A 27,191-nucleotide genomic window follows, 5' to 3' on the forward strand; every position below is an offset into this window, starting at 1 on the left:
ATTTATAAGGCTCAGGGTAGCCCCTTCAGACGCAAAAAGCTGTCTGTTATCAATGGGAGCCCTGAGCAACAACATTAAAACATTACACTAAAACAGGTAATAATATAAATAGAGAGCTATTTACAAGTAAAAGATTAAAAGATGTATAACACGAAATATCATTAAGATAATTCGTTAAAAAGAGTGCAACCATAATAATAGAAGGATCTTTTTGCAATCTCAGTTCTCACAGCAGGCGGATGTAAGAGGTTGCTTTGTCTAGTAGCACGCGCATGGATTGTATTATTACGTTTAAAATATTGTTTAAAATACTGGGGACATTGACCTTGCAGGCATTTCTTAATGAGTTTAAAGACAGATTTACGTCGGCGCTCCTCCAAAGTGGGCCATTTCAGAACGTCCATTGCCTGCTTGCTGCGCACAGTTCTAGCCACTATCCTAGCAGCCCGGTTTTGGAGGGCTTCAAGGTCTTGTTTGCGACCTTCCCCGCAACAGCCCCACACACATACACAGTATTCTAAAATTGGCCTAATTAGACTACAATACACTACATTTGCACTCTCTCTAGTAAGGCTTCTACGAAGCCTGCCGAGCATTCCTATGCGTTTTCCCGCCTTCGAAATTAGTTGCTTTATATGCTCATTCCAGCTAAGGCGGTCATCAAAAACTATACCTAGATAAGTGAAATGAAAAACCCGCTTAATTACATTGTTATTTAAAGTAATAGAAAAGGAGTTAACAGCAGATAATCTAGGGGCGGTTCCGAAAAGCATAGCTTCAGTTTTTGTTACATTAACAAACAGACTATTAAAAGAAAGCCAGTCATCAATTTTAGACAGTTCAGCATTCAGCTTGTCTTGAATGATAGAGGCTTGAGAGGATGAACAGTATAGAACAGTGTCATCGGCGTACATCAGAATATTGCAATCGGACACTACTTCCTATAAATCATTAATGTGTAGAATAAACAATAGTGGCCCGAGAATAGAACCCTGAGGCACTCCAGTAGAGACGGCTTCTGAAGTAGAAGTCACCCCTTGAAACTCTACAACTTGGGTGCGGTTCGACAGGTAATCCGTAAACCAGCCATGCTCTTTATCCAAAATCCCCAAATTGGAAAGCTTGTCCAGAAGTACCGCATGATTCACAGTGTCAAAAGCTTTGCGAAGGTCAATAAACACAGCACCAGTTAATTGACCTTGATCCATGTTCCTTCGAATATTATCAGAAAAACTAAGAGCAGCGAATTCTGTCGAGTGATACTTCCGAAACCCGCACTGATAAGGGCTCAAAATCTTGTTTTGCTGGAGATATTTGTAGAGTTGGATATGTACAGCCCGTTCTAAAACCTTAGATAAAACAGGTAAAATGGAAATCGGGCGATAATTGTCCATCTCATCAGCCTTTCCTTTCTTAAAAAGTGGAATGACCCGTGCGGATTTCCAATCACTAGGAACTTGGGCAGTACGCAACGAGGTGTTAATAATAAACGCCACAGGCTTAGCTACAATGTCCGCAGAATCTTTTAACAGGCGAGCCGGTATGCGGTCCAAACCCACGGCCTTCCCAGATTTCAGGCTACGTAGTTGAGACATAACAAACTCCCCAGAGATCTCAAGAAAATTAAACGGCGGATACTGACAGGCAGGAGTAACGGAATAACGTTTTTATGACCACAAGTTTTCCGTAAGGTGGCCATCAATTTGCTTGCTGCAGATGCGAAAAACTTTTTAAATGCGTTGGCAATGCAATGTTTGTCAGAAGAGATAGCGCCGTCTACTTTGATGTTTGGAGAAGTAGCTTTCTTTTCACCCGGTAGGATTTTCTTCATCGTCTTCCAAAACAAACTGTAATCGCCACCACTTTCCTCGATGAGCCGTTTATTGTAAGACGCTTTCGCTGACCTTATTTCATTTGTTACACGATTGCGAAAATGGCGGTAGTTTGCCCAATCTTCTGAGGCATTACTCTTGATTGCTTTTTTGTGAAAATAATTACGCTGGTGCATAGTCATCTTTATGCTCTTGTTTAGCCAGGGACAATTGTCAATGCCGCGCACGCGGCGCTGCGTCAGTGGTGCATTGTAGCCCCACACTTATAGAAAAAAAGTAGTAAGAGATAACAGTAGCCCATCAAGCCGAACAAATTTGGTCGTATGTCTTTTTATACTGGCTTCACTATAATTCATTGTTATTTGATGAAGGCAAAAAACTAAATGGCGTTTGGGTAAGATTATTTCACATTCGTTACTCTGGTTTAACAATTTAATGAATGTAACCGGGCAAATTACGATCCACCGACCCAACGCTTCGACACTCCTGTCTAGTGTCTTCATCAGGGGTGATTTAATCGTTGTAAAAAGAGGTCCTTTACGAAGGTCATTAATTAGCTGCCCTATTCTCTAACGAAGAATAAATAGGCGTCAGTTAACAAGCCGCCATCATCAAGATTTAAAGGAGCGTGGGTGGAGTCAAAATACCAAGCTTCCAAACAAAGGCGCTGGTGGTAGCATTAATTAGTGGTTACAATTTTAGAATTATCCTACCCAATTGTATGGTTAATGAATTTGAATATATGAAAATCATATATGTGTACTGCGGTTTCATGAAATGTATGAAAGCGATCCTCGCAATAATGAACCCTACTTATGTAATAGTAGAAATAAGGCCTTGAAAAAATTCAGGCCCGTACGGGATTTAAACCCATAAAATCTGCAATACCGGTGCCTCTACCAACTGATTTAACAAGCCAACTGGGAAAGTGAATACATATATCTTATTAGACGTTTTGTTGAGTAGTATCGCTGACTATTTTCACGAGTTGTGCCGTATTTTGACGAGCCCGTAGGGCTCGTCAAAATACAAATAACGAGTAAAAATACTCAGCGATACTACACAAAAAAACGTCTAATAAGTTATTTATTATCCAACACGCCAAACTGTTATTTCAGTGCGGGCGAATCTCGCGGATATTTATTTACGGGGAGTGCTTGACAGAAGTATACGAAGTGGAACGGAATTGGCGCGTTGTCGTGTTACTGTTTCTTTTTTCTTCAATAAATGAAGAAAGTTCCAGGTCGTCTAGCTGCTTTTCTTCGTTCGATTCATGTAATAAACTTGGTTGTATATTTGCCAGCCATTCTGACTCTTCGTAGTCGAATATGATTCAAATTGTCCGCCATTTTTTTTTCGTAACTACAATTCAATTTTTCGCTTGCGCGATGCGAGAAAACCTGTTTAACCGGTACTCTACAGTACAAATACCGCGTGATATTTGTACTCATCTATGGCGTTATTTGTACTCTACGAAGTGTAATTGGATAATAATGTCATATGGGTTCAATTCAAATGAGGAATTTTTAAAACCTTTTTTTAGAATTTTGGTCTAAAAAATTATTAACAGTCGTTTCGACTGATCAGTGTAATTTGTCACGGGGTTGATCACTATCACGTGACAAACGTCGGGGAACGGAGACGAGGGCCCAGTCCCAAGTGCGAGACAGAGAGAACCGGAGCCCCCCCTTTCTGTTCAGAGTTGGTTCCTCCACCCTTTCCCCTATCGCTTCTTTTATCCCCCTCCTTCGCCACTCTCGTTCTTCGTCTAGGATCTTGACTCCCTTTGAATCCAACACGTGTCCCATGTCCTTCAGGTGACAATAAACTGCTGAATTTTGATCAGGATTGGAGTTCGGTCGTTGATGTTGTTTTAGCCTGGCTCTGATGGACTGAAGAGTCTCTCCCTCATAGGTTTCGGTGATGCCCTTCCCTCCACAGGTAATACCACATACCAGGATGGAGCGCTTCTCAAACGGCTCTTTGTTTTTAACCTTGACCAACTGTTGTCTTAGAGTGTTCTGGGGTTTTTAAAACGCTGTTACGCCGTGCTCTTTGAGAATGTTCTTAATATTCTCAGATAGGACTCGTATGTAAGGCAAGGTTACCCAGGCCTTGTTTCCCCTCTTGATGGTATCAGTCCCACACCCCGCTCATCGTGATTTTTTTGGTTTCCGCTGAACACCCAGTCAGGATATCTGCATTTTCGGAGAGCCTTCTTGATGTGGTGTTATCATATTTGTCCAGATGTCAGGATCACTGATCCCCTGTTCCGCTCTGTGACTAAGTGTCCGGAAAACCCCAATCTTATGTATTAAGGTATGGTGGCAGTCAAATTGTAGATAATGATCAGTGTGGGTAGGTTTCCTATACACTTTTGTTGCCAGACTTCCATCGGCATTCACATGAAGATGTCAATCCAGGAAAGCAATAGCATTATCATGACCCGACTCCTGAGTGAACCGAATATGGGGGTTAACGCTGTTAATATGCTCAAAAAAAGAGTAAATCTCTTTCTGAGGTAGCACCACAAATGTGTCGACTACGTAACGGAGCCACAGTCTAGGGGGCGTGCCGGTGAAGGTGTGTAACGCCTGCTGTTCGAAGGCCTCCATTCAGAGGTTCGCTATGATGGGGGATACAGGGGCCCCATGGCACAGCCGTGTACTTGTGTGTAAAACTTTCCTCCAAAGGAAAAATAGGTGGTTTTGAGGCAAATTTCGATTAATTCAACCAGATTGTCCACACGGAGCTTAGTACGCTCCTGGAAGGTTTACGGGTTAAAGAAAAACAGCCGTTTGAGAGGCACTCCAACCTGGTATATGGTATTACCTGTAGAGGGAAGGGCTGCGCCAAAACCTATGTTGGAGAGACTCTTCAGTCCATCAGAGCCAGGCTAAAACAACATAGATAGATAGATAGATACTTTATTAGGCACAGAATCCATAAAGCTAAGTCACTTATTTACAATGAAGCTCTGCATCTAAAATATTAAAAACATACACACATAAATATATATATTAATACAATAAAAACATTAAAATAAATAAATAAATAACCCTTTGCCGATGTTCCGTTAACAATAAACCTACGAAGGTTTATTGTCAACGGAACACGGGCAAAGGGTTTTTGACGATGCCGAATTATATAGATTATTACAAGTTATTTAGGCCAATAGCTATTTATACACTCTTTAAGTGTCAGGGAGCATTTTGTGGCATGATCAAGGTTGTTAAATAGTTTAGCAACATTAACGACCGAACTCCCATCCTGATCAAAATTCAGCAATTTAGTGTCACCTACCTGAAGGACACAGGACACGTGTTGGATTGAAAGGAAGTCAAGATCCTAGATAAAGAACGAGACGTATATGTGCACGATCCTTCGCAGTAAAGCACTATTTGAGCAATAGTGAAAATCAGACCTGAAAAAAATTTCAGGCCTGTACGGGATTCGAACCACTGACCTCTGCGATACTAGTGCAGCGCTCTACCAATTGAGCTAACAAGCCAACTGGGAGCAGGCCATCAAATTAATTCGATGGTCTGCTCCCAGTTGGCTTGTTAGCTCAATTGGTAGAGCGCTGCACTAGTATCGCAGAGGTCAGTGGTTCGAATCCCGTACAGGCCTGAAATTTTTTTCAGGTCTGATTTTCACTATTGCTCAAATAGTGCTTTACTGCGAAGGATCGTGCACATATACGTTTCATAACCGCAGTTCATACATATGTTTCATATAAAGAACGAGATTGGCGAAGGAGGGAGATAAAAGAAGCGATATGGGAACGGGTGGAGGAACCAACCCTGAACAGAAAGGGGGGCTCCGGTTCTCTCTGTCTCACACTTGGGACTGGGCCCTCTTCTCCGTTCCCCGACCTTTGTCGCGCGACAGTGATCTACCACGTGACAAATTACAGTGATGAAGACTGAAGGTTTCAGTCGAAACGTCTGTTAATAATTAAGATCAAAATTCCAGAAAAAGATTGAAAAATTCCTGACTCAAGCCAACTGGGAGTTGCTCATTATGTTGGCTTGTTAGCACAGTCGGTAAGGCATTGCACCGGATATTTTACTGAATTTTTACATTTCTCGCATAACAACGCAACTCGCAGAATCTACGCACGTATTTTATGTCAAACTATCGAAAAAGGTGTAGTTATTTCAACCAAATAATAAACAATTATTTGTTACTCTAAATTGTCATCTTTCTGTTGATGATTTTGGTATTCGATATTTGAGGGACCATCCAAAAACATTATTTCAACTGGAGTAAATGGAAAACCAACGATGGAAGCAAAAATAACTGGCTTTCAGTTACAAGGAAACAGAGCTGTGAATCTCGTGTAATGCGAACGTCAACAGAATAATTATTCTTTTTTGATAGGAAATAACAAGTGTTCCCGTTGTCTTGTACCTACCGGAGAAAACCTTGGGATAATATTTTTTACTTTCCTGTGACTTATTCAAGATAAACAGTTAGCGAGAGAAGGAGTACCGCTGACCAGTAAGTAACTGGAGATATGGATCTCAGAGCCAGCAGGATATTTGAAACTGTCGGAGGTAAGTAGAGGGGTGGATAAAAAGACAAAGTGGAAGGAGCTCAGGGACACAGGCTTCACAGGAGTAAAGAGATGTGGTAAAAAGACACAATCGGTTTTAAGGGTTAAGGAGGAAATTTACATTCAAGCAGCATTTCATTTCGGTGCTACCTCCGATCAACCTTGTTCCTTGGGACTTTTCCCTTGGTTGAGGGTAGGGCGGGAAAAGGGAAAAGGGAAAAGGCCGTGGGAACGAGTTGGACCCAAGATGTTATTAGATAAGTATCCAGTGGAGCTTTCTAGGTAAGGTTTCTGGAAATTCTGAGATTTTCAGTTAACCTTATTTCCAAAATTACTCGTGTGCTGGTTTATTCTACTGAGGACCACAGAAGAGTCCTTTGGAGCAGGTTATTCTATTCTACTGAATAATCGTCCACATAGATATTTAGCTACAAAGCATAACCATTTTTTTCCATTTTAATCATTTCAAAAGACTGATGAGATAAATTTGACAGGCTAAAGGCAGGGGAGAGGTTTCAAAACATATTTCAAGGACATTTCCAGGACTCATATTGATTTTTCCGGCCTTTAAAATTCAATCAATGATGTTGTAAATACAGCTTGTAGAAATAGTTATCAGCTGACATTTGTGGCTGACACTTATAAATTATTCACTTTCACCAATAGATATTTAAACTCCTCATACGATGCAGACATCTTCGAATACCAAAAAATGCGAATTATGTTAAATAGGATGAGTTTATATAAATCCTCACTGTGCCAGGATGTATCCCATGGCTTTGACATGTTTTATCCCATTATCTACGCCACTCTGACTTGCCTCGTTACCACAAGTGTTCGAATCGTCAGGGTTCCCTGCTGTACCAAATCCGATCCTTGAGTCGCACGAGGAGCATTCATTCTGGTTGTTGCTAACGATACCAATTCTAGCTTTAGAATTTAGACTCCAACTACAAACGGCATTGAACCCTTCTTTGTTGCAGTTGTACTGTAATGACCCTTGCGAACCAATCAACTCTTTCCACTTGTCTCGACCCAGTGAGGTGGCGCGGTATTGCCCATCAGCAATCAGTGAATACAGAGAGTCAGCTTGCTTGTTGAGGGCTATGAACCTGAGCTGTTGTCCGATTTTCATACCGAGACAGATCTTGGAGAAGGACGTTTTCCAGTATGTCGGTAGCTTTGTTTCCTGACCGTCGAACCCAGTCTTTCCCCCGAGAAGGTTATATTCTTCATAATCCCTCCAGTAGTGTGCATTGTAATGAAAAGTGGACTGAAACAAAAAGAATGAAAGAATACTTATAATTGCTTCTTTACTATCGATCACGGGCATTATGTATGCTTCTGTCCCTAGAATGATCATCTCACCCTGTATTTTTCTCAAAGTAAGTAACATTTCTTGGTAAGTAAGTAAGTAAGTAAAACTTTAGTTACACAGGGTAGCCCATTCAGCTCAAGGCTGGTATCCATAGGGGCCCTGTTTCTTAAAAATGAATTACATAAAAATTCTCAATTATTTATATATATGACTAGGATTTTAAAACTACATTAACAGCCTCAGACTACAAAGCCAAAACACAATTAAGACCTAAAATAGTAGATAAAATATCAAGTTAAGATAAAAAGAAATATCTTGCTCGGCGGCAAGTCAAAAAATAGAAAACGAAAAACGCGCTATTCACTAATTATGTCTTTTTACAGACCTATAAGTATTTGTCAAGCTTGATGCTATCTGCATTAGTTAATGTTCCCTTATACTGTTTAAGTTTGTAATGCTGTAAAGTCTATGGCTGTGGCATAATTCGGCTTCAACAATTATTTACATGAAGAAAACTGGAATGCGAAAAGAATTTACCTTACTGCCATCAATCTTCATAACCGGCGTCCATCCTCCATCTCCACATCCAAAATCTCCCATGTGACAAAGAATGGAGACTGGTTGGGAGTCCAAACGAAGGGTAACGAGTTCATTGACGTCAGATCTATTGAGAATAATTATTAGCTCCAACTGGCGAATCAAAAATCATGATTTGATAATAAATGCAGTCCCGCAATAAAAATAACTAGATTTGAGTGCTTTCTAATGTAAAGCTATATTCTGTGTTGCTAAAATGCCAGCCTTCTCCTCCTCGCTTCATCCTTGTCTACCTCCGATCGATATGCGTCTAGACTTTCCTTTCAGAACTCCTTCAAAGAGGAATTGAGATAAGAAGGTTACTTTATGTCTCATCGTAGGTGCGCGTTTTCGCTAAAATAAAATACTCGTGTTCATCACTCCTCTTCCAGCCTCGTAGTCTGCTCAAATATCCCCCAATACTTGAAAAGAAAACTTGACAGGAGTGAGAAGAATGCCATCTTGTTGTAATTGTATTTTAAAACTCTTAAGACATCGCACGTATTAGTTATTGAATATGTCTTCAAAGATGAGCTTAAGCAGTAGAGAATTGTGCCTTTTGGGTGATGTCTGCTCACAGACAGGGAGGGAGGGGGGAGAGGCTCGAGTGGTAATGCGAAATTATTTTTGTGGAGAAACAATAGTGCTCACATCAAATGGTTTGCTTGTTGACAGTTTAGGAGTTCAAGTTGTAAAAACATGTTAGGAAAGAACTAACCTGTGGATGTCATACATTTCCTTGCACGACGTTATGGCTTTGGGAAAAAAGATAGTTTGGTAATATCAGCTGAGTCGATAATGTAAATTAGCCATCGTAAAGAGTTTCAAAGCTGACATTTCGGGCGTAAACCCTTCGCCAGAGCGTATGAAGGAATTGTGGGATGTGTGTTTGTATGCAGAAAATGGAGCTACGATACTGGTGTGAAAATGGTAACGAGAATAACAAGAAAGAGTAATTGATTGGGGGTGCCGAATTGAAAGATTAATTTTTTCTCTTGAGTTTTCCGGCTTTCCGACCTGCCTGGATGCAAAGAAAGGCCGCGGACTTCCATAGGAATGTTAGGGAGATTAAAGTGTCTAGCGACAAGTTTAGATGCGTCCTTGTCATTCCTTTCTGCGTCTCGAAGATTTTCTCAGAGTCGGTCACCTTGCGTCTTCCTGTTTCGCGAATGTATATCTTTTTGCAATTAGTGCAAGTAATGCAAAAGATGGCAGTGTCGGAAGTGCACGTGAAAAGATCGCTGAGTCCTAATATTTTTTCTACGTTATGAATGAAAGGAAAGATTTTGAGCGAGCGCATTTGAAAGTTCCAGGTTGGTCGGTAGTTTATGATGGAATACTGACCAAAATTTTGCCTGTGGTGACGTTCTGACGATAGGAGCCATAGTTTTATCTAAATAGCTGGAAATAAGTTAGGTGGGAGAACTGCGGACGGAGTTTAACTAAAACAATTAACTCTACTTTACCACATACTATAGCTACTTGCAATATCTAAGCCTGTTAAGCCAAGATTTATCTGGTCGCTTTTTCCTGCATTTTGAACGTAGTTGGTGACAGAAATTTTTCTGTTATGTACAATTATAATTAAATAGTGACAATGTATCGCCTTTTCGGGAAACATTCCCGCTCGAGAGATCTGTTTTTAATCTGAAGAGAATGTTAACTTAATAGAACTGTGAAGCAAGCAGTTTTTTACAGAGATCAAAACTTTTTGGAGCCTATTGCAAACTGCATGGTGAAGAGGTAAACCTCTTTTCACCCCACCCATAACTTTCATAAAACTTTTCTGCATTCGACAAGTTAAGCAGATTATTGCCTTATTCATCGAGGATAATGATAAGAATAGATCACATATCCAAGTAGTATTTTTTTTGCGCTCTCTAATCGCTCATTGGTCAGCTCAACACTAATTCCGTTGCACTTGATAAAAATTGTCGCAAATTCCAAGTTTTGGCTTTAAGAAAATGCGACACCTTTCAATTTCTTTTTTTAATACCGATTGCTATAGTCTCTTATCATAAAGAGCGACACTGTTGTTGGTTTTTTTGTTTTTGTTCAGTGGAGAGTGCGATTTGTATATAAAAGAGTGGCAATAATACAAATTAAAGTGCGACAGGAAAGCAAGAAGGTGATTAGCAAGTAGTATTGCAGCAGGTAGTATTGCATCAGGTAGTATTGCAGCAAGTAGTACTGCAGCAAGTAGTATTGCAGCAAGTACGGTAAGCGGTCGATTATTCGATAATTTTTTGATATAACGCTGGAAATAAATTACTCCGTTATTTTTACTCAGATGTCTGCACTGAGAATCATATTGCCAGATTGCTCATTTTTCCAGATTTCATGAGATTGCTCTTATGAGTCTGCACTTGTGAGCTGTGGCTTGCCTACTCTGTTGGCGCTCCGGGATGAGGCTTGCAGGCGTTTAATATTAAACATCAAGGAGTCCGGCTTCCTTGCACGCCTGCTGCCACACCCCACGAATGTCGCTCATGGGTACGGGTTGAGGTCCGGTTTTTCCTGTTCTCAAATCCGCTTCGACAGAACAGACCGCCTTAGTAAGTTCGTTACTCACAGTTACAATAGGGCTTAATTGTTTTTGTCTTGTTATGCCAAGTGAATTGTGTTCTGTGTAGAATTGAGTGAATTTTATTGTCTCCCTTGTAATTCAGTGTTTAACACTACCAAAAGGTTAAATAAACTGATTATTTATTTATTTATTTTTATTCTGGCGGTATTCACGACTGGAATTTTCACCTCGATGTCTATAGATATCCACTACTAATCACCTCCACTTCAGTGAATAAAGTTTTAACCAAAAATGACTTTTGTTGGGCTTATTGCTTATTCGCACCCTGACAAGGGTATGCAACTAATACACACATCAAGAGAAGAAAGAAAAAGCAGGAAATTCAAAATTTATCTTTTCAAATACCGTTTTAGCGACTGCATACTTTGAATAGAGATAAGGGAGTGCTGATATGTCAATTACCTTTCTCACAACATTCTCCCACGAAGCCTTGTTCACAGAGACAGTCGTAAGAATTGTAGTCGTAATTGGGGATACAGGTTCCTCCATTTTGACATGGCGATGAAGAACAAGGAGACTGAAATAAGTCAGGAACATTACGGATCATTAAGACACACGAATACTTGAACAGTAAATGTGGTAAATGAAGCATATCGCTTTAGAATTACCAACAGCGTTTCCGTTCAGTGTCATTTTTATCTGTTAAGGCGTTGATGCGAATAAGATATATACTGGTTCAGAATCAAACAAGCTCTTACCGGAATAAACAAATGATACGAACTCATGTTTTGGCTGTAGTTCTCAGCGTCGGCTCTGTACTTATCAGAAGACAACAATTCGCACCATAGCTTTCCATCTTCTCCTCTAGAGGCGGCAATGTTTATTGAAAGGCACAAAGTATTTCTCAAACATTCAAATGTACAATCTAACAGATAGTACAAAGTGACTATTTTAACTCGAGTTACGTTCAGATGATGGAATTCCTCTCTTAAAAACTGACGCTGTTTAAATGTCTGCTTGAAAGGGCGCCATCCTTCTTCCGAACTTTTTATTCCTGGTGTGAGAAAAATAAAAATGAATTTTATAATAAAATATTGCGACAAAATTCTTTCCAATGTACAATGCTACAAGGCTATAGCAATAAATCTATCGCACTGAAAATCGTTGTAACTTTTCAATCGATTAAACCTAGTAGATTATAGTGGACTAGCACAACTGACTCTATGAAGATTAATAAGTTTGCTCATCAAAATGTCTTGTGTAAAAATATCATGTTTTGGTGTAAATTTCTTCAATGAGCATAGGTTTAGCTGGGAATCGCCCAATATCTTTAGTCCAACTTATAGGATCAAGTCGCCAAGCAGTGTTGGGACTGAATATATAAAAGATTAAAAAAGAAACTCCATGAACACACAGGAAATGATAAAAGTATTTACCTGAAGAACCCTCGGCTGCAGCGAATATCGAAAACAAGAAAAATGAAACGAGGTTGCACTTGAAATCCGCTGACATGACCAATGGCTAATTAGACAGAAATGCATACCTATTTATTTGCTCGAAGGAATAAGATCTGACGGCAGAGTAATAAAGTTTTCTGTTGCGCAGTAACGAAACATAGACCGTTTTTTTTTCGTGTGTTCGAACAACATGGGTCACGTAGCAACCAGAAAACCGGCAACCAGTCGATTCTGACTAGTTGATAAGATGGTGATACAGCTGATAACCTGATAATCCGATAAGCTGTGATGCATTTGAAGAGAAGAAAGCTTTTTATTGGTTCAATCAACACTTAAATGGTTGAACAAACATGAAAGGTTTTAGTTGTGCTTGGAAATGTGTTTTTTTACCTTGAAAATAATAATCTGAGTCACATCTATTCCGATGTATCTTGTTGATGTAAACATTGCATTTAAGGTTTAGTACGATTGTTAAATTGCAACTCCTAATATAAGGATTTTGTATGACTCACTGTCGCAGTTTGTGATAACTGCGTAAATCGCAATTTCCTTTACGTCGCAAGTCTCCATCTGTTTGTATGGTTTATTATCTTCTCTCTTCGTGCTGGCTCATTTGAAAGCATGCTGAAGTTATTAATAATTAAAGGTCTGTTCTTAATCCTAGCATAAAGAACCATAGAGAATCATAGCTATTATATCAAATCTTACATACTTATATATTCAGACGAGCTTTTTGTATCCTACATCCACTTTAAGACTTTGGAGGTGAAAGTACATTAAGGCTAAGCGTGCTTGACTTAATGGCTAAACTTCCTTTTGAAATAAATGTTAAAACACCTTACTCTAAGACAACGAGATCCCTTGACATTAACTTTATCTGCTACAAATCTTTTTGAGGCTGTTAAGAGAATTGCCGCTTTTTTGGCCTTTGACTGTAGCTTGATTACAGGGTTTGCGGTCTGCCAGTTGTGAAATTTCCATATTTGTTCACCACTACATTTGTATAGTAAAGTGGCTGAGTTAACTTTAATGTTCTCGTGGCATTAATAATAAAAATGTTTCCCGCTAAAGACAATATACGCGCAGTTTACATGAATGGAAAGCATGAAATCAGTGTTTTGGCCATTCCAAAGGAGTTTCTTCGTCTCTAAATTCAAAGGAATTAAAAATCAAGTGATTGACTGAATAAGAGGCATGCAAAAAATTTCCCAGATCACTTCCCCTACTTGTAGCAAGTAAAACGAAAGCGTACCCTTATGTCCTCGCCAAGTGTTTCAACGACATAAATACTTTTGTTCCCTATGTATAAAAACAGTCTTCCCGATTTCTAGCCTTACTCACTTTGAAGGTCTCCGACAGTTACGAGAATGATGAAGAGAAGGAGGACCAAAAAAGCCGAGGGACCAAGTCTCTCGACTTTGTTGTCGTTGATAATCTATTTTTGTCCTACTGATAGTCTGAGAGACAGTCCCCTGGTTTACACCTTACACTGTTTTTTCTGATTACGATATCAATCGAACTCTTACCTCCATTTTCAAAACCGGTTTTCAATGTTTTCATTTTCCTTACGTTCCTCTGAAACTTACCATGCAATAAGTTAGAAAAGAGTAAAGAAAATAAATTTAGGGCATCATTAAACAATGCAAATAGTTTCACTTTGTGGATATCTTGCTAATAGACGGAAAGCAAAAGTTCAGTTTTCGACGCCTTAACGGTCGTTATCCTGAAATTTGTCCGAAATTGATCTCCATATTGCGTAACGAACTGTGACTCATCATGTCTCTCACAAGGGATTAACGGTATCCACAACTACCCAAGAGCAATGACAATCAGTTCTAGTAATTTATAGGTTTAACATGATAAAGAAGGAGAATCTGGAAGAAATTCAGGTGACAAAGAAGCAGTTAGGCAAATCTATCGTAGACAGCTCTAACACGGGTCTTTTACTAAACTATTCGCATATGAGGCAACTGTTACCATCATTTGAAAGTGGTCTCCCGTCAAAAATAAAACGCAACTTCTAACTTCCTTTATTTATCCCTTTGACCTATTCAGAACCTAGACGTGGCCGATATGATTAACATCAACGTGGCGTCCAAAAAAGCAGAGAGAGTCATTTCTTATAAAAAAATAAGTAGATGTTCAGGAATTCCGTCGCCTTTTCCTTCAAGTCTTCTCCGACGTGTTGCCAGTCAATTTCCTACAGTACGATGAAAAAAGTGGGTGATGATAACAAGAGACTCCAAGCATTTTTAAGGAAAGAGAAAGAAACATTGAAGGTTAAGATGCCGAGGTAGCCTCTTCGGCTGTCTAGAGTTTCGATCGACAGTAAAAGTTGTTATTACGGAAAGTCCTTATGACCATCACTGTCCTTGTCATCGCCATTATTGTTCTTATTATCATCATCATAAGAATCACTCCTGCGCTTAAGGTAAAATCCGACGTTTTGTGATGGGGAGGCAGATATTAATTGTAAACATCTGTTAGCGCCAAACTTACTGTCATGCCGTTTCCTGTCTGTACTTCGTTTACGTGTTAATCAACTCTGAGTGTTGGTACGTTTCATTAGTTGTAGTGTGTACTTTTGGTTGATGTTTGTACCGCTGCGTAATGTTACGTAATGTTACGTATTATGTCGAGTAATTTGCCAGGTTTTGTGAATAAAATTTGGTCCTTGGATCAATGTTTTTTTCCTATTTTTTGGAAGCAGCGTCGTCGTTTTCCTTCTTTTATTGCCTGTAAAGCTAATTCTTGGACATCCTCGTTCGGTCTTGGTTATTTTTTTTCTTTTCCTCTTCTTTCTTTGTTTCTTTCTTTTTACCCTGCCAACACTCCATTAAATTCACTGTGGTTTGAAAACCGCTGTGGAAAAAGATTTACCTAAATAACGCGACATGCATGCATCATGGATGAGACGACTCAAGCCAATACCGGCCCGGGATTGTTTTAATTTTGGCATTCGTCCATTGCGCTAACCCTCCGAAAAAATGTCGGGTTAGGTTATATTTGTGTCAGCGTGTTTTCTAAAAAGGCTACTTGCTAAGACAGGAAGTGTGATTTGCAGCATGGCTTGTGTAGAAAGAAAATCCCATCGCAGCGATATTCCGGCGAATAGTAGAAATTTGCCCGAAGGATTTAGTGTCACGCACGACGCACCAGGAATAAGTTTACGTGTGTTGTTCCGGTTGCTTTTTTTTTTTCTTTTCTTTTCCTCTTTTTTCGGTAACGTGTGTTGAATAATCTCCAAATTAGAAAGAATAATTTATAGAGATGAACAGAGAACTCAAGCGACAATCAGTTCGTACATCTAACTTGGCTTTAAATTACGTTTAGCAATAGCAAAAGAAATTCAACACATATATGCAAAATTCATTAAATTTAATCGAACTATTCGTGTCTTAAGGCTGATAGTTTCTAAAGAAACTGTTTGGGGCAGCGTCGGTGGGGGTAACGAAATAATTTGAATGTATCAACAAAGGTTAAATGGTAAATTGGCCGCCGTTACGGTTATAAAAGCTGACGTTTCGAGCGTTAGCCCTTCGTCGGAGCGAATAGAGGAATTGTGGGTTGTGTGTGCTTTTAAAGACAGAAAATGGAGCTACGTGATTGGTGGGAACATGGCCACGAGAAAAACACGACTAGATTAGTGGAATGAAAAGCGTTCGTTGATACCTGTGGGATTTAGACTGCCGGTTTGAAAGATAAGCTTTTGTTCAAGAGTTTTGCAGCTTTCCGTGCTACCTAAGTGAAAGGAAAGACCGCAGATTTCCATATGTTGCTTAGAATGATTGGGTACATTAAAATGTCTAGCGACTGGTTTCGATATGTCCTTTTCATTCCTCTCCACGTCGCGAAGGTATTCTCGGAATCGGTCACCTAGTCTTCTGCCTGTTTCGCCGATGTAAATCTTTTTGCCATAAGTGCAAGTTATGCAATATATTACATTGGCGGAGGTGCATGTGAAGTGATCGGTGATCTTAATGGATCGTTTGGGTCCCGATAATTTCTCAGTGTTGTGAATGAAAGGACACGTTTTGCATCGTGCACGAGCGCATTTAAAAGTGCCTGGTTGGTCGCTAGTCTGAAAAGAACTTCTGACCAAAAAATTGCCTATGTTTTTGTCGCGTTTGAATGGAATGAGCGGAGGCTGTGAAAAGATAGTGCTTGTCTCTGGATCGTTTTGAAGTAATTTAAAGTTTTTAAGAATGATGGATTTAACTGAGTGGTTGTGAGGGTGAGACGTGAGAGTGAATAGAATGCGGTCGGAATCTTCCTTTTGTGACGTTTATAGCGCTGAATGTCGATCAATAAGTTGGGCGCGGTTGTAACCCGCTTGAACGACACAATCAGGGTTTATCGAAAAACTGGCACATTGACTCTGATTCGTGGTGGATATCAGAGTCATCACTAAATAAACGACGAAGTCTTAGAAACTGAGCAAAAAGGAATGGAATTCTTAACGTGAGATGGATGCGAAGACGAATACAAGTGATTATGCGAGTCTGTAGGTTTGTAATACACACTAGTGCATAAACCGTTGCCTTCAATTGACACTTTGATGTCTAAAAAGGATAAAGAATTGTCAGAAATTTCCCAGGTATATTTCAGAGCCGGGTGAAAAGGAGTTCCTACGAGGTCAATTCCTAAGAAAAATACCAGAAAATTTTTGGTCACGCTATCTTTGTGATTCATTTATTTGGCGTTGTAAAAGAAAATGCAACCTTATAAGAAAAAAGGTTGGAGGCAGAAGAGTCTTTTAAACGAAAATCCTCTTGGTTATATAACTCGACTAAACGGTTTCAATTATTTAACCATTTGCAGAAAAAAACAACAACAACAGCATCAACATCAACACTTGTTATGACCTTATGACCCTTCACCCAAGAAATAAATGTTATTCACCAGCCCGGAAGTCCGTATGGGGAAAAACTGTGGCCGAGGTCTTGTGCCTCTTTTCCTTCAAGCTTTCTCCGATGTGTTACGGCGCGAGGTGAAGACAAGGAATGTCAAGTTTCAGAAATACGATGACAGATTTCATGCCGATGTGGATCTCCAGAGTCACGAAATGCTTAAATATGGCATGAAACGTCGAGTTCTTACTTCAGGACAGGTAAAAAACGGCAGTCCCCACTAACAGCGAGCTCAAGGTGGCTTATTTTTGAGTTTCCGGTAATTAACGTCTGAACAAATTGAAATTTTCATTATCCTAGGATTAGGTATGTAAACTGAAAGGATGGTTACGGTGTTGTAGCGTGAAGGCAGCGAGTGTTGAATATTCGAGGAGCCACCGCTCGAGAAACTTACCTACTTACTTACTTACTTACTTACTGCCCATCATGCCTGTGTGGCACATAGGGCAGTAACGAAATCCTTCCAGCCCTGCCTATCTTTAGCCAGTTTTTCAATGGTGCTCCAGCTGTAATTGAGCTCCCTTAGTCCCTTCTCTACAGTTCACTCACAGCTGGGACTGTTGCCTTGTCGTGGCTGAGTGGCTTGTGCGTCCCAGTGACTCCAAGAGCAATGCCGGCGGGGGTGTTTACACCCCTGGTAGGGCCTCCCAAACCGGAAAGGTCAAGGAGTAGGGTCCAGACTAAAGACAGTCCCACAGCCCTCCAGGCATGGGGGTTAGGCTTAAGGCTAACAACCTTATCCTGTAAAAACGGAACTTGTTACGGAAACAGCAACGAAGACAACTGCTCAAGAAAGGGTGAAAAAAATATCAATTGAAAAGCAATCCGATTTTTTATTCCTTTTCTTAGTATCTTCTTGCCATCGTTTTGATATGGCGAGTTAAACTTGCGCACCCACGATTTTTCGGTTTTTCGTTTCCGATGAGATCACACACCGGTTAATGTAAGCTTTATGTAGTGAGTAGATATACAGAAATAAACATTGCAAACACCAAACGTGTCGAATAAAAGGTTTGACCAGTGTAGCTGTCGTTTACATAATATTTCACATATCAATTTCTGCGTGGTTTTCGTTTGTACTTTATGCCTCACAAAGTCCATCCAAAGACCATTTATCGATTGTGGAGCCCAGTCAGCAGAGAGAATGATTGTCTTGTAATGAGGAATTCAAGCACTAGCATTGTGACTTGCAGCGGGAGTTTTACCTCAGGAGGTGACAGTACGTACATAACTGATTTGTTAAAGAATTATGCGGGCTGCAATGTCTGCCCAGAAGTCCCCGAGACAATTTTGAAAATCTTAACAATGTTACTGTATGTCTTTTTCACAATTCTCCCTACATCCCGCTATGATGGTGACCTCTCTCGCCCCTCTGTCCCTTCTTCTCATCGACAGAAACAATGAAGGGAGGGGAGAGGAGGGAATGTTTAGCTTAGTATTAGATGCTGCGTTTCTCAATGTCAGTTCACTCTCTTTAATCCTCAACAACTGACTTTCAATTTAATAGCAGATGAAAAGGCGAGGTTTTTTCATCGACAAGTGGGAAGATAATATTATTTTCATGGGTCAAAAATGATCAAGATGTGGAGTATCTTCCTTATATTTGCCAAAGGAGGCCCCTTGTTCCAAAATTTGCCAAACTTTTTTAAGCTAGGCAATTTCCAATATCAAAAATTGTTGAAAATTTTGCGAGTTTAACAGCTGTGACTTTTCAGCTGGTTGATGGTGAAACTCTTTTAAAATCAATGGTTTCCTGTACCCTAGGCGTAAGAACTGAAATAATAATCGTCTATCACTACGTCTATTTTCTGTCCTTTGTTGTTTTCTGAACTTCACTTAGTTCCTCAACCTCATATTTCAAATTTAGCTCATTTGGAAACAAGCAATGAAACAAGAGGTTTTACAACATTCTTTGCCCTATTATTCAAAGATGGCGTAAACAAAGCGTTAGCACTGACTGGAAATAGAAAAGGAAAACCAATCAAAGCTGTGGTAAGCAATGACATATTCCATCTGATTGTTAAGGATAAGTTGAGAAAACGGACACCACCCCTCCCCTTCCCATGTAAACGTATTTGTCACGAGTTGCCATGGCAAAAAGAATAATAAAACGCACGAGGTTCGTTTTGGTCCGCCATATTGCTTGTATGTTTGCTTTCAATGTAAATGATTTCGACCTCTCCTTCCGCGGCCGGTAACATTTGGGGGCCTGTCTGGGAGTTAACTAAACGTAAAAGTTGAAGCAACATTTTTACGTAATGGTCGGCGGATTGGAGTGAAATAAGTCGCAGGGCGAAAGTAAATCGATCGAAAGAAACAAGCCCCAGTAGGAACATAAAGAATGGAAATTGAGGATGTCCAGATGCATATACAGAGGTATCTCTGCCAGTTAGGAGTTAAGGACCTGGAGGAGATCGCTAAAACTCTGGGATGCAGTGATGAGGATACGAAGGAAAAGAACAGAAAGGGACTTGTCAGGTTGATCGAAGAACAGCTCGAGGGCACATTGAAAGGCACAAAGGCAGCTAAAATGAAACACCTGGAGGAATTTAAGTTACAAATAATGGAATATACGCCTGTTTGCCCTCCTTTGGAAGTATTTGACGAGAAAGCGAAGCCTGGAATTTCTCAACCGCTGCTTGGAGAGGGTAAGCCTAAATTTGAAGATGTAAAACCATTGTATTTTCGACCGAATGATTTCAAGAGAGAGTTGAAAATTGTCGGTCAGATTGGGGAGCCGGGGCAAAAGGACAAACTGAGTTTTGTCAGCTTAGTGAGACAAATTGAGGGTGCTTTGCAAAAGGGCTACAAGCCTTTTGAAGTAGTGGATGCCGTAGTCAGGTCTATTAACCCTGGGATGAGATTAAGAAGTTATTTAAAAGGTCTGGAAAGTTTGACCCTTCCTCGTTTAAGAAGTATACTGAGATACCACTATCAGGAAAAGAGTGCTACAGAACTTTATCGTCAGCTCTCTACATTAGTTCAAGAGCCCCAGGAGGGTTCTCAGAGTTTCCTCATCAGGGCCCTAGATACCAGGCAGAAGATCCTGTTTGCTTCAAAGGAGGCAGACACACAATTAAAGTATGACCCAGCATTGGTCCAGGGTATGTCTCTCCACGCAGTGGACACAGGTCTTCAGGATGAAGCCATCCGGACCAGATTGAGGCCATCCCTCCAAAACCCAAATGTACAGGATGAAGACCTTATTCAGCAAATGAAAGAAATTGTTTTGGAAGAAACTGAGAGGAAGTCAAAATTAGGATCTTCTACTCGCCATAAGAGTCCAAAAGTTAATAAAGTGCATGCCTCACAGACAGGGGAAGGGGCTGTCCAGTCTGTAACATCTGATAAGAAGTTAAAACGCACCGAGACAGGCAATACTAAGGAAGATAATTTTATGGCTGCACTACAGGCAGTCCATTCTGAACTTGCCACCTTGAAAGAGTCTATTGAGAAGAATCAAGCTAAAGACGAACGATTGACCAGTACCCCACCAGGATCTTAGAACCATCAATGGTACCGTCGACCCCTGGGCTGTCCTAGTTGTCAAGCAAAAGGTAGAGGGGAGTCGTGCGACCATTGCCACATCTGTGGTAGTGGTGATCATTGGGCTCGTGGTTGTCGGAAGAAGAATAATGGTGGCGATAAAACAGGTTCGGGAAACAGGCGTGGGCTACAACCACGGGACAGGAAGTAGCCCACTCTTGTGAAAACTCTAAGTCCCAGAAATGCGTTTGTTGTCAAAGAAGTGCGGGGAAGGATCAAGTTTTCAAGCAGTGTTCAGGGTGCAAAGCGGTTCGGTATTGTGGACAGAGATGCCAGAAACTTCACTGGAGCAGTCACAAGAGACTTTGCCAGGCGATTGAACATCTAGAAACAAAGAAACGCTTGTGAGTGGAACGTGGAGATGGTTATGTATTTGCCAGCCATTTAACACCCGAGCAACATGTAGCAGTAGCTAACCTTGTGGGCAAAAAGTGCAAGGTTTCGTGTGTGTTGAATGGAGTACCAGTCGAGGTCCTTTGGGACACAGGTGCACAGGTATCCATTGCGTCGAAAAGTTGGCTTGGAGAATATCTGCCCTCCTTAAAGCCAAGGAATATTGCAGAGTTGCTTGGAGAGGAAACAGGACTGAATCTGATAGGAGCTAATGGCGGACCGATACCGTTTGATGGATGGGTAGAAGTGCAATTTCAGTTAACTTCAGGTGCTCAGTCGTCCACCCGACTCACAGTGCCACTATTGGTTGCAAGAAACGACTTGGAATACCCAATTATTGGTTTCAACGTCATCGAAGAAGTAATTAAAAGCCCAGACCAAATGGGAGAAGATGGAGCAGTGCCCCTTAATGAGATTATGAAATCAGCCTTCAGTGAAATGGAGCAAGAGAATGTAATTATGTTGGTTGATCTGGTGCAAAGAACGGATGTTGAGAGACTTTGTGTGTCAAGGAGCAGCAAGAACAACTTAACAGTGCCACGTGGCCAGACAGTTGCGGTAGCTTGTCGTGTTGACTGCGGTCTCCTAGAGGAAAGAACACCAGTACTGTTTGAACCAGCTCAAGAGTCAACCTGGCAAGCTGAACTGGAACTGTCTGAACGACTACTTTCGTTGCCGAGGGGATCGCCGCGTAAAGTGAATATCGAAGTTCACAATCCCACAAGGTATGACGTAATTCTTGGTCGCCGCACACCATTGAGGAGCCTGCACCTAGTTCAATCCATCACACCCTTGGAAGTCCAAAGAAAGGACTTGCCACACCCTGAGGATAGAACTTTGACTAAAGAGGACATAGTGGTCTCACAACAACGAGGGTTTGACCCTCGTAAAGAGGAAACCTCTCACTCGGTAAGGACGCCACAAGTGGAACTGGGTGTTTTGACTGAAGAGCAGCGACAGTTGGCCATCATCCTGCTGCAAGAGGAGGCGGAGTCATTTGCCAAAGACGACGAAAATGTGGGGAGTATAAAAGGACTTCAGATGAATCTGACATTATCAGACCCTACGCCAGTTCAGAGGACTTATACTTCGGTAGCTCGCCCATTGTACACTGAAGTCAGGCATTACATAGAAGATTTGCTGAACCGAGGATGGATAACAAAGTCTCAGTCGTCCTATGCCTCGCCAGTTGTCTGCGTTAGGAAGAAGGACGGGGAATTGCGCCTATGTATTGACTACAGGGAGCTCAACCGTAAAACAGTGCGAGACAGTCATCCAATCCCAAGGATTCAAGAGACAATTGACAACCTTGGAGGAAGCTCATGGTTTTCAGTATTAGACCAAGGGAAAGCATATCATCAAGGCTTCATTGAAAAAGGAAGCAGACATCTTACAGCCTTCATCACACCTTGGGGCTTGTATGAATGGAATCGCATACCATTCGGACTTTCCAATGCACCAGCTCAATTTCAACGGTACATGGAGGATTACTTAGAGGGGATTCGAGACGAGATATGCATACCCTACTTGGATGACATAATTGTGTATAGCAAGACATTCGAGGAACACGTGGAGAATTTACGAACAGTGTTAAGACGTCTTCGCAAACATGGAATCAAACTGAAACCCAGCAAATGTCACCTGTTCCAGCGGGAAGTCCGTTCTCTTGGAAGGATAGTAAGCCAGAGTGGTCACAGGATAGATCCAGAGGGTACCAAAGCTGTCACAAGCTTGAAAGAATCTCGGCCGAGGACCGTGGGAGAAGTCCGCAAACTAACTGGATTGTTAAGCTATTACAGGGGATACATCAAAAATTTCTCCAGGATTTCAAAGCCCCTGTACGACCTCCTTAAGGGACCAGACGAGCAAGGACACCCAGCCAGAACATGAAGGGCGAGCGGAAAAACGGCTAAGCAAAGAGGTCAACAGTCATCACGTGAACCAGTCAAATGGACCAGCGAATGTCAGGACGCTTTGGAGCAGCTAATCACTGCAATCACCAATCCACCAGTGATGGCTTACCCAAATTACTCTGAACCATTTATCCTGCACACCGATGCATCAGAGCGAGGTCTAGGTGGTGCACTGTATCAGAGACAGGACAGAAAGTTACGAGTTATTGCTTACGGGTCCCACACACTAACAGCTGCAGAGAGGAACTACCATCTTCACTCCAGCAAACTAGAATTTCTAGCCCTCAAATGGGCTATAACTGAACAGTTCAGAGATTATCTATATTATGCGCCACATTTTACTGTGTACACAGACAATAACCCGTTAACCTATGTACTCACCTCTGCAAGGCTTAATGCCACAGGTTACCGATGGGTAGCAGAGCTTTCTGATTTTAACTTCACAGTAAAGTATCGTCCAGGAACGGCGAATAGAGATGCAGATGCCCTGTCACGGATGCCTTTCGAACAATATATTAGTGAATGTAAGGAGGAAGTTGAGCCAGAATGGATTAAAGCCACAGTGGAAGCTATAAACGCTCAGCGCCAAGGAAAAGCAGTTTGGCTTGTGGCTTTATCCAGTAGACCAAGAGGAGTTCAGCGCATGATGGATGATAAGGTTACCCTGCAAGTGCAACCTATTACACCCAAGGAACTCTACCAGACTCAGAGAGAAGACCCTGCCATTGGGAAAGTGATTGAATTTAAACGAAGTGGCAAACGACCAACTCTACAAGACAAGCAGAGAGCGCCACCCGACTTGCGGTCCCTCTTACGTGGATGGAGGAAACTAGTGGTTGGAGAACACGGAATCCTTCGCCGCAGAAGTGGCTCGAATGTACAGCTTGTTCTTCTTCAGAAGTTTCATAGAACAGTATTCCGGGAGTTACATGAAGAAATGGGACATTTAAGAGTAGAACGAGTCCTCCACCTAATGAGAGAACGATTCTTTTGGCCGCGCATGAAAAGAGACATTGAACATTTTGTCACACGTGTTTGCAGTTGTCTAAAGCAAAGAAGACCTCATGTTGAACCAAGAGCACCGATGGAAAACATCCACAGTTCTGCACCATTTGAAATTGTGTCGTTAGACTTTGTTCACTTAGAAAGGATCAGCGGTGGATATGAGTACATCCTTGTAATTGTAGACCATTTCACCAGGTTCGCCCAAGCATACGCAACCAAGAACAAGTCAGCCCGCACAGCAGCGAGTAAGCTGTATAGTGACTTTATACTGCGTTTTGGATTTCCTGCTAGGATCTTACACGACAAAGGAGGCGAATTTGAGAATCAGTTTTTTCACCAGCTTGAGGAAAGCTGTGGCGTGGTGCGATCTCGAACAACACCTTACCATCCACAAGGAAACGGGAAAACGGAACGACTTAACCAAACACTCCTTGCCATGTTGCGGACATTGCCCGAAACTAAGAAGTCACACTGGAAAGACAGTCTGCACAAAGTGGTAGATGCCTATAATTGTACTCGGCATGAGGCTACAGGATACTCACCATTCTTCTTACTGTTTGGTCGGTCGCCCAGACTTCCAGTAGATGTGATCTTTGGCATAGAGCCTAAGGTTTCTTCGAACTACTCAACCTATGTCAAGGAGTGGCAGTCAGCGATGAAGGAAGCCTATTCGTTAGCTTCGAAGAGATCTGAATCATCTGGTAAAAATGGCAAGAAACAGTCTGACAAAAAAGTTAATTGTTCTGTTTTACAACCAGGCGATAGAGTGTTAGTGCGAAACGTGAGTAAAAGAGGTGGTCCTGGAAAGCTCAGGTCCTATTGGGAAGATACAATACATCAAGTTGTGGAACTAAAAGGAGAAGCGAGTCCCGTTTATCAAGTTAAGCCGGAGAATGGTGCGGGGCGTCGACGTGTTATTCACCGAAATCTTCTTCTACCTTGTAATGATTTGCCCTTTAAAGTACGACAAGACAAAACCTGCAGAAAAGCAAAACGAGTTTTGAAAAGAAGCAAAGCACCCCAGACACCACCTGACCCAAGTCCAGAAAACAGTTCCGATGACGAGCTAGATGGGATACTAGCATTCTCTCCAGTGCAAGACAAGGGATTGGCAGAAGTGCCATTCTCACAAGAGAAGACATCTCACGCTGGAGATGCAGCGGAATTCTCGGAGCTAGTGGAGGAGCCATCAGAAGGGAACCTGTCAGATAATGGAGAAACCCATGGACGACCTATTAGGCAGCACAGGGCACCCACCATGTTAACGTACGACACCTTGGGAACCCCCAGTTACTATCAGAGAACTACAAATCATACTGTGGGTGTGACGCCCTCAGCACACTTACTTTCAAAGGAACTGTCGTTGGACCACCTAATTATAATTATACAGGGCTGAACTGTGTCTGGCCATGGACATACACTGTCTCTTATGGACCTGTTGGAGTGTACCCTTACTGGACCAATTGAACATTGATCCCGATGCTCAAGTGATGCTGTTTAGCTGTTGAGTTGGTTAAGAACTGTAAAAACCTTAAAAGAAACTTTTTTTTCTCAAAAAAAAAACACAGGCTTTTGAACTTTCATTAAGTGCGACCAGCGAACTACTTCTTGTTCCTCCATAAACTGAGGAATTTATTCATCAAAGTCCTTGAACTTTGGTAGTACTTTACACTAGTTGGAAACAGTCTTAGGTTGTTTGTGTAGTTTCGGGAGGTTAGGGCCTCATCACCCCTTTCCTAAACGAAGTTCGGATGTGTAAAACAAACTAGTATTTTCAAGTATTGTCACAGAGGCAACGGTCTCTGCAGTATCGTAAATGTCGAGGACGACATCTTTACAATGGGGAAGTGTGTTAAGGATAAGTTGAGAAAACGGACACCACCCCTCCCCTTCCCATGTAAACGTATTTGTCACGAGTTGCCATGGCAAAAAGAATAATAAAACGCACGAGGTCCGTTTTGGTGCGCCATATTGCTTGTATGTTTGCTTTCAATGTAAATGATTTCGACCTCTCCTTCCGCGGCCGGTAACATGATCACCCCTCTCTTCTTTTCTTGTCTATTCCTAAACCTCTCTATCTCGTAATCAGTATACATCGAGTCATTCTTATTCATTCGTATTTAATCGATTTATTCCATTTTTTGTTTCATTCATATATTTTTTTCCTGAAAGGACTCCTTTTAAATTGAGTAATTCCTTTAACTGAAATTTCTTATTCTTCAACATCAAAGTAACTGGGTGCTATACAGACAATATCGGTGAAGAGCACTTTACGACTGGGTGACGTAAAAACCAAATCCAAGGAGTAATAATCACAGCGCGAAGTAAAACAAAAGTACAGCAATCCCGAATTATTTTTTATACCTAGTTGAAATGTGCTCAATACATGGACTACAATGAATTGCCTAAATAAACAAAATTAAAAGTGGCCAAGGTTGTAGCTAAGTAAAGCAGCTAGGGAAAAGAGCGTAGTCAACCATAGAAATGATGAGATTAAATCTTTACAGTCAAAGCAATTTTTAATTCAGGAAAAATCACAAGCGGTGCAGCTTCCAGACTAATCCATCTTTGAGCCTGAATAGTCTTTTATTGTTTGATTGACGTCATCTTGTCGTCATCTTGTCTTTTATTGTTTGATTGACGTCATCTTGTTTGATTGACGTCATTGTTTGATTGATGTCATCTGACATCAATCATTGATTGATTGACGTCATCTTGGTTCCCATTGATTGTCTCAATCTGACTGTAAGGGTTTAAATCTTGATTTTGTATAGGGAATATGCGGGTTAGGGGTTAGTGATAGGGATAGAAATAGGGATAGGGGTGGGGGTGGGGATAGGGATAAGGATAAGGATAGAGATAGGGATAGCGATAGGGACAGCGATAGCGATAGGGACAGCGATAGGGACAGCGATAGGGACAGCGCTAGGGACAGCGCTAGGGATAGCGATAGGGACAGCGATAGGGACAGCGCTAGGGACAGCGCTAGGGACAGCGCTAGGAATAGCGATAGGGATAGCGATAGGGATAGCGCCAGGGAGAGCGCCAGGGATAGCGCCAGGGATAGCGCCAGGGATAGCGCCAGGGATAGCGCCAGGGTTAGCGCCAGGGATAGCGCCAGGGATAGCGCCAGGGATAGCGCCAGGGTTAGCGCCA

The 27,191-nt window shown here is 41.4% G+C and overlaps 1 protein-coding gene across 1 annotated transcript; it reads right to left on the minus strand.

Annotated features, from left to right (window-relative positions):
* Positions 1–6,843: 6,843 nt before the first annotated feature.
* Positions 6,844–12,417, minus strand: LOC111330576 (uncharacterized). Its single transcript, XM_088763575.1, has 6 exons — positions 12,248–12,417; positions 11,570–11,865; positions 11,274–11,388; positions 9,003–9,039; positions 8,246–8,372; positions 6,844–7,663 (listed from the first exon to the last, which is right to left on the minus strand). Exons 1-6 carry the CDS (start codon positions 12,321–12,323, stop codon positions 7,142–7,144), a joined length of 1,173 nt encoding a protein of 390 aa, XP_088619701.1. The 5' UTR covers positions 12,324–12,417; the 3' UTR covers positions 6,844–7,141.
* Between the last annotated feature and the right edge of the window lie 14,774 nt (positions 12,418–27,191).

This window comes from Stylophora pistillata, chromosome 6 (genome assembly GCF_964205215.1).
Source record: "Stylophora pistillata chromosome 6, jaStyPist1.2, whole genome shotgun sequence".
NCBI classification, from domain to species: Eukaryota; Metazoa; Cnidaria; class Anthozoa; order Scleractinia; family Pocilloporidae; genus Stylophora; species Stylophora pistillata.

Coding starts and splice junctions, on each gene's coding strand:
- LOC111330576 (XM_088763575.1), bottom strand. CDS start 12,323: ATGTCAGCGGATTTCAAGTGCAACCTCGTTTCATTTTTCTTGTTTTCG. Junction 9,040..11,273: donor GGGAGAATGTTGTGAGAAAG/GTAATTGACATA, acceptor TTTTTCCCAAAG/CCATAACGTCGTGCAAGGAA. Junction 7,664..8,245: donor TGAAGATTGATGGCAGTAAG/GTAAATTCTTTT, acceptor TTTTTGTTTCAG/TCCACTTTTCATTACAATGC.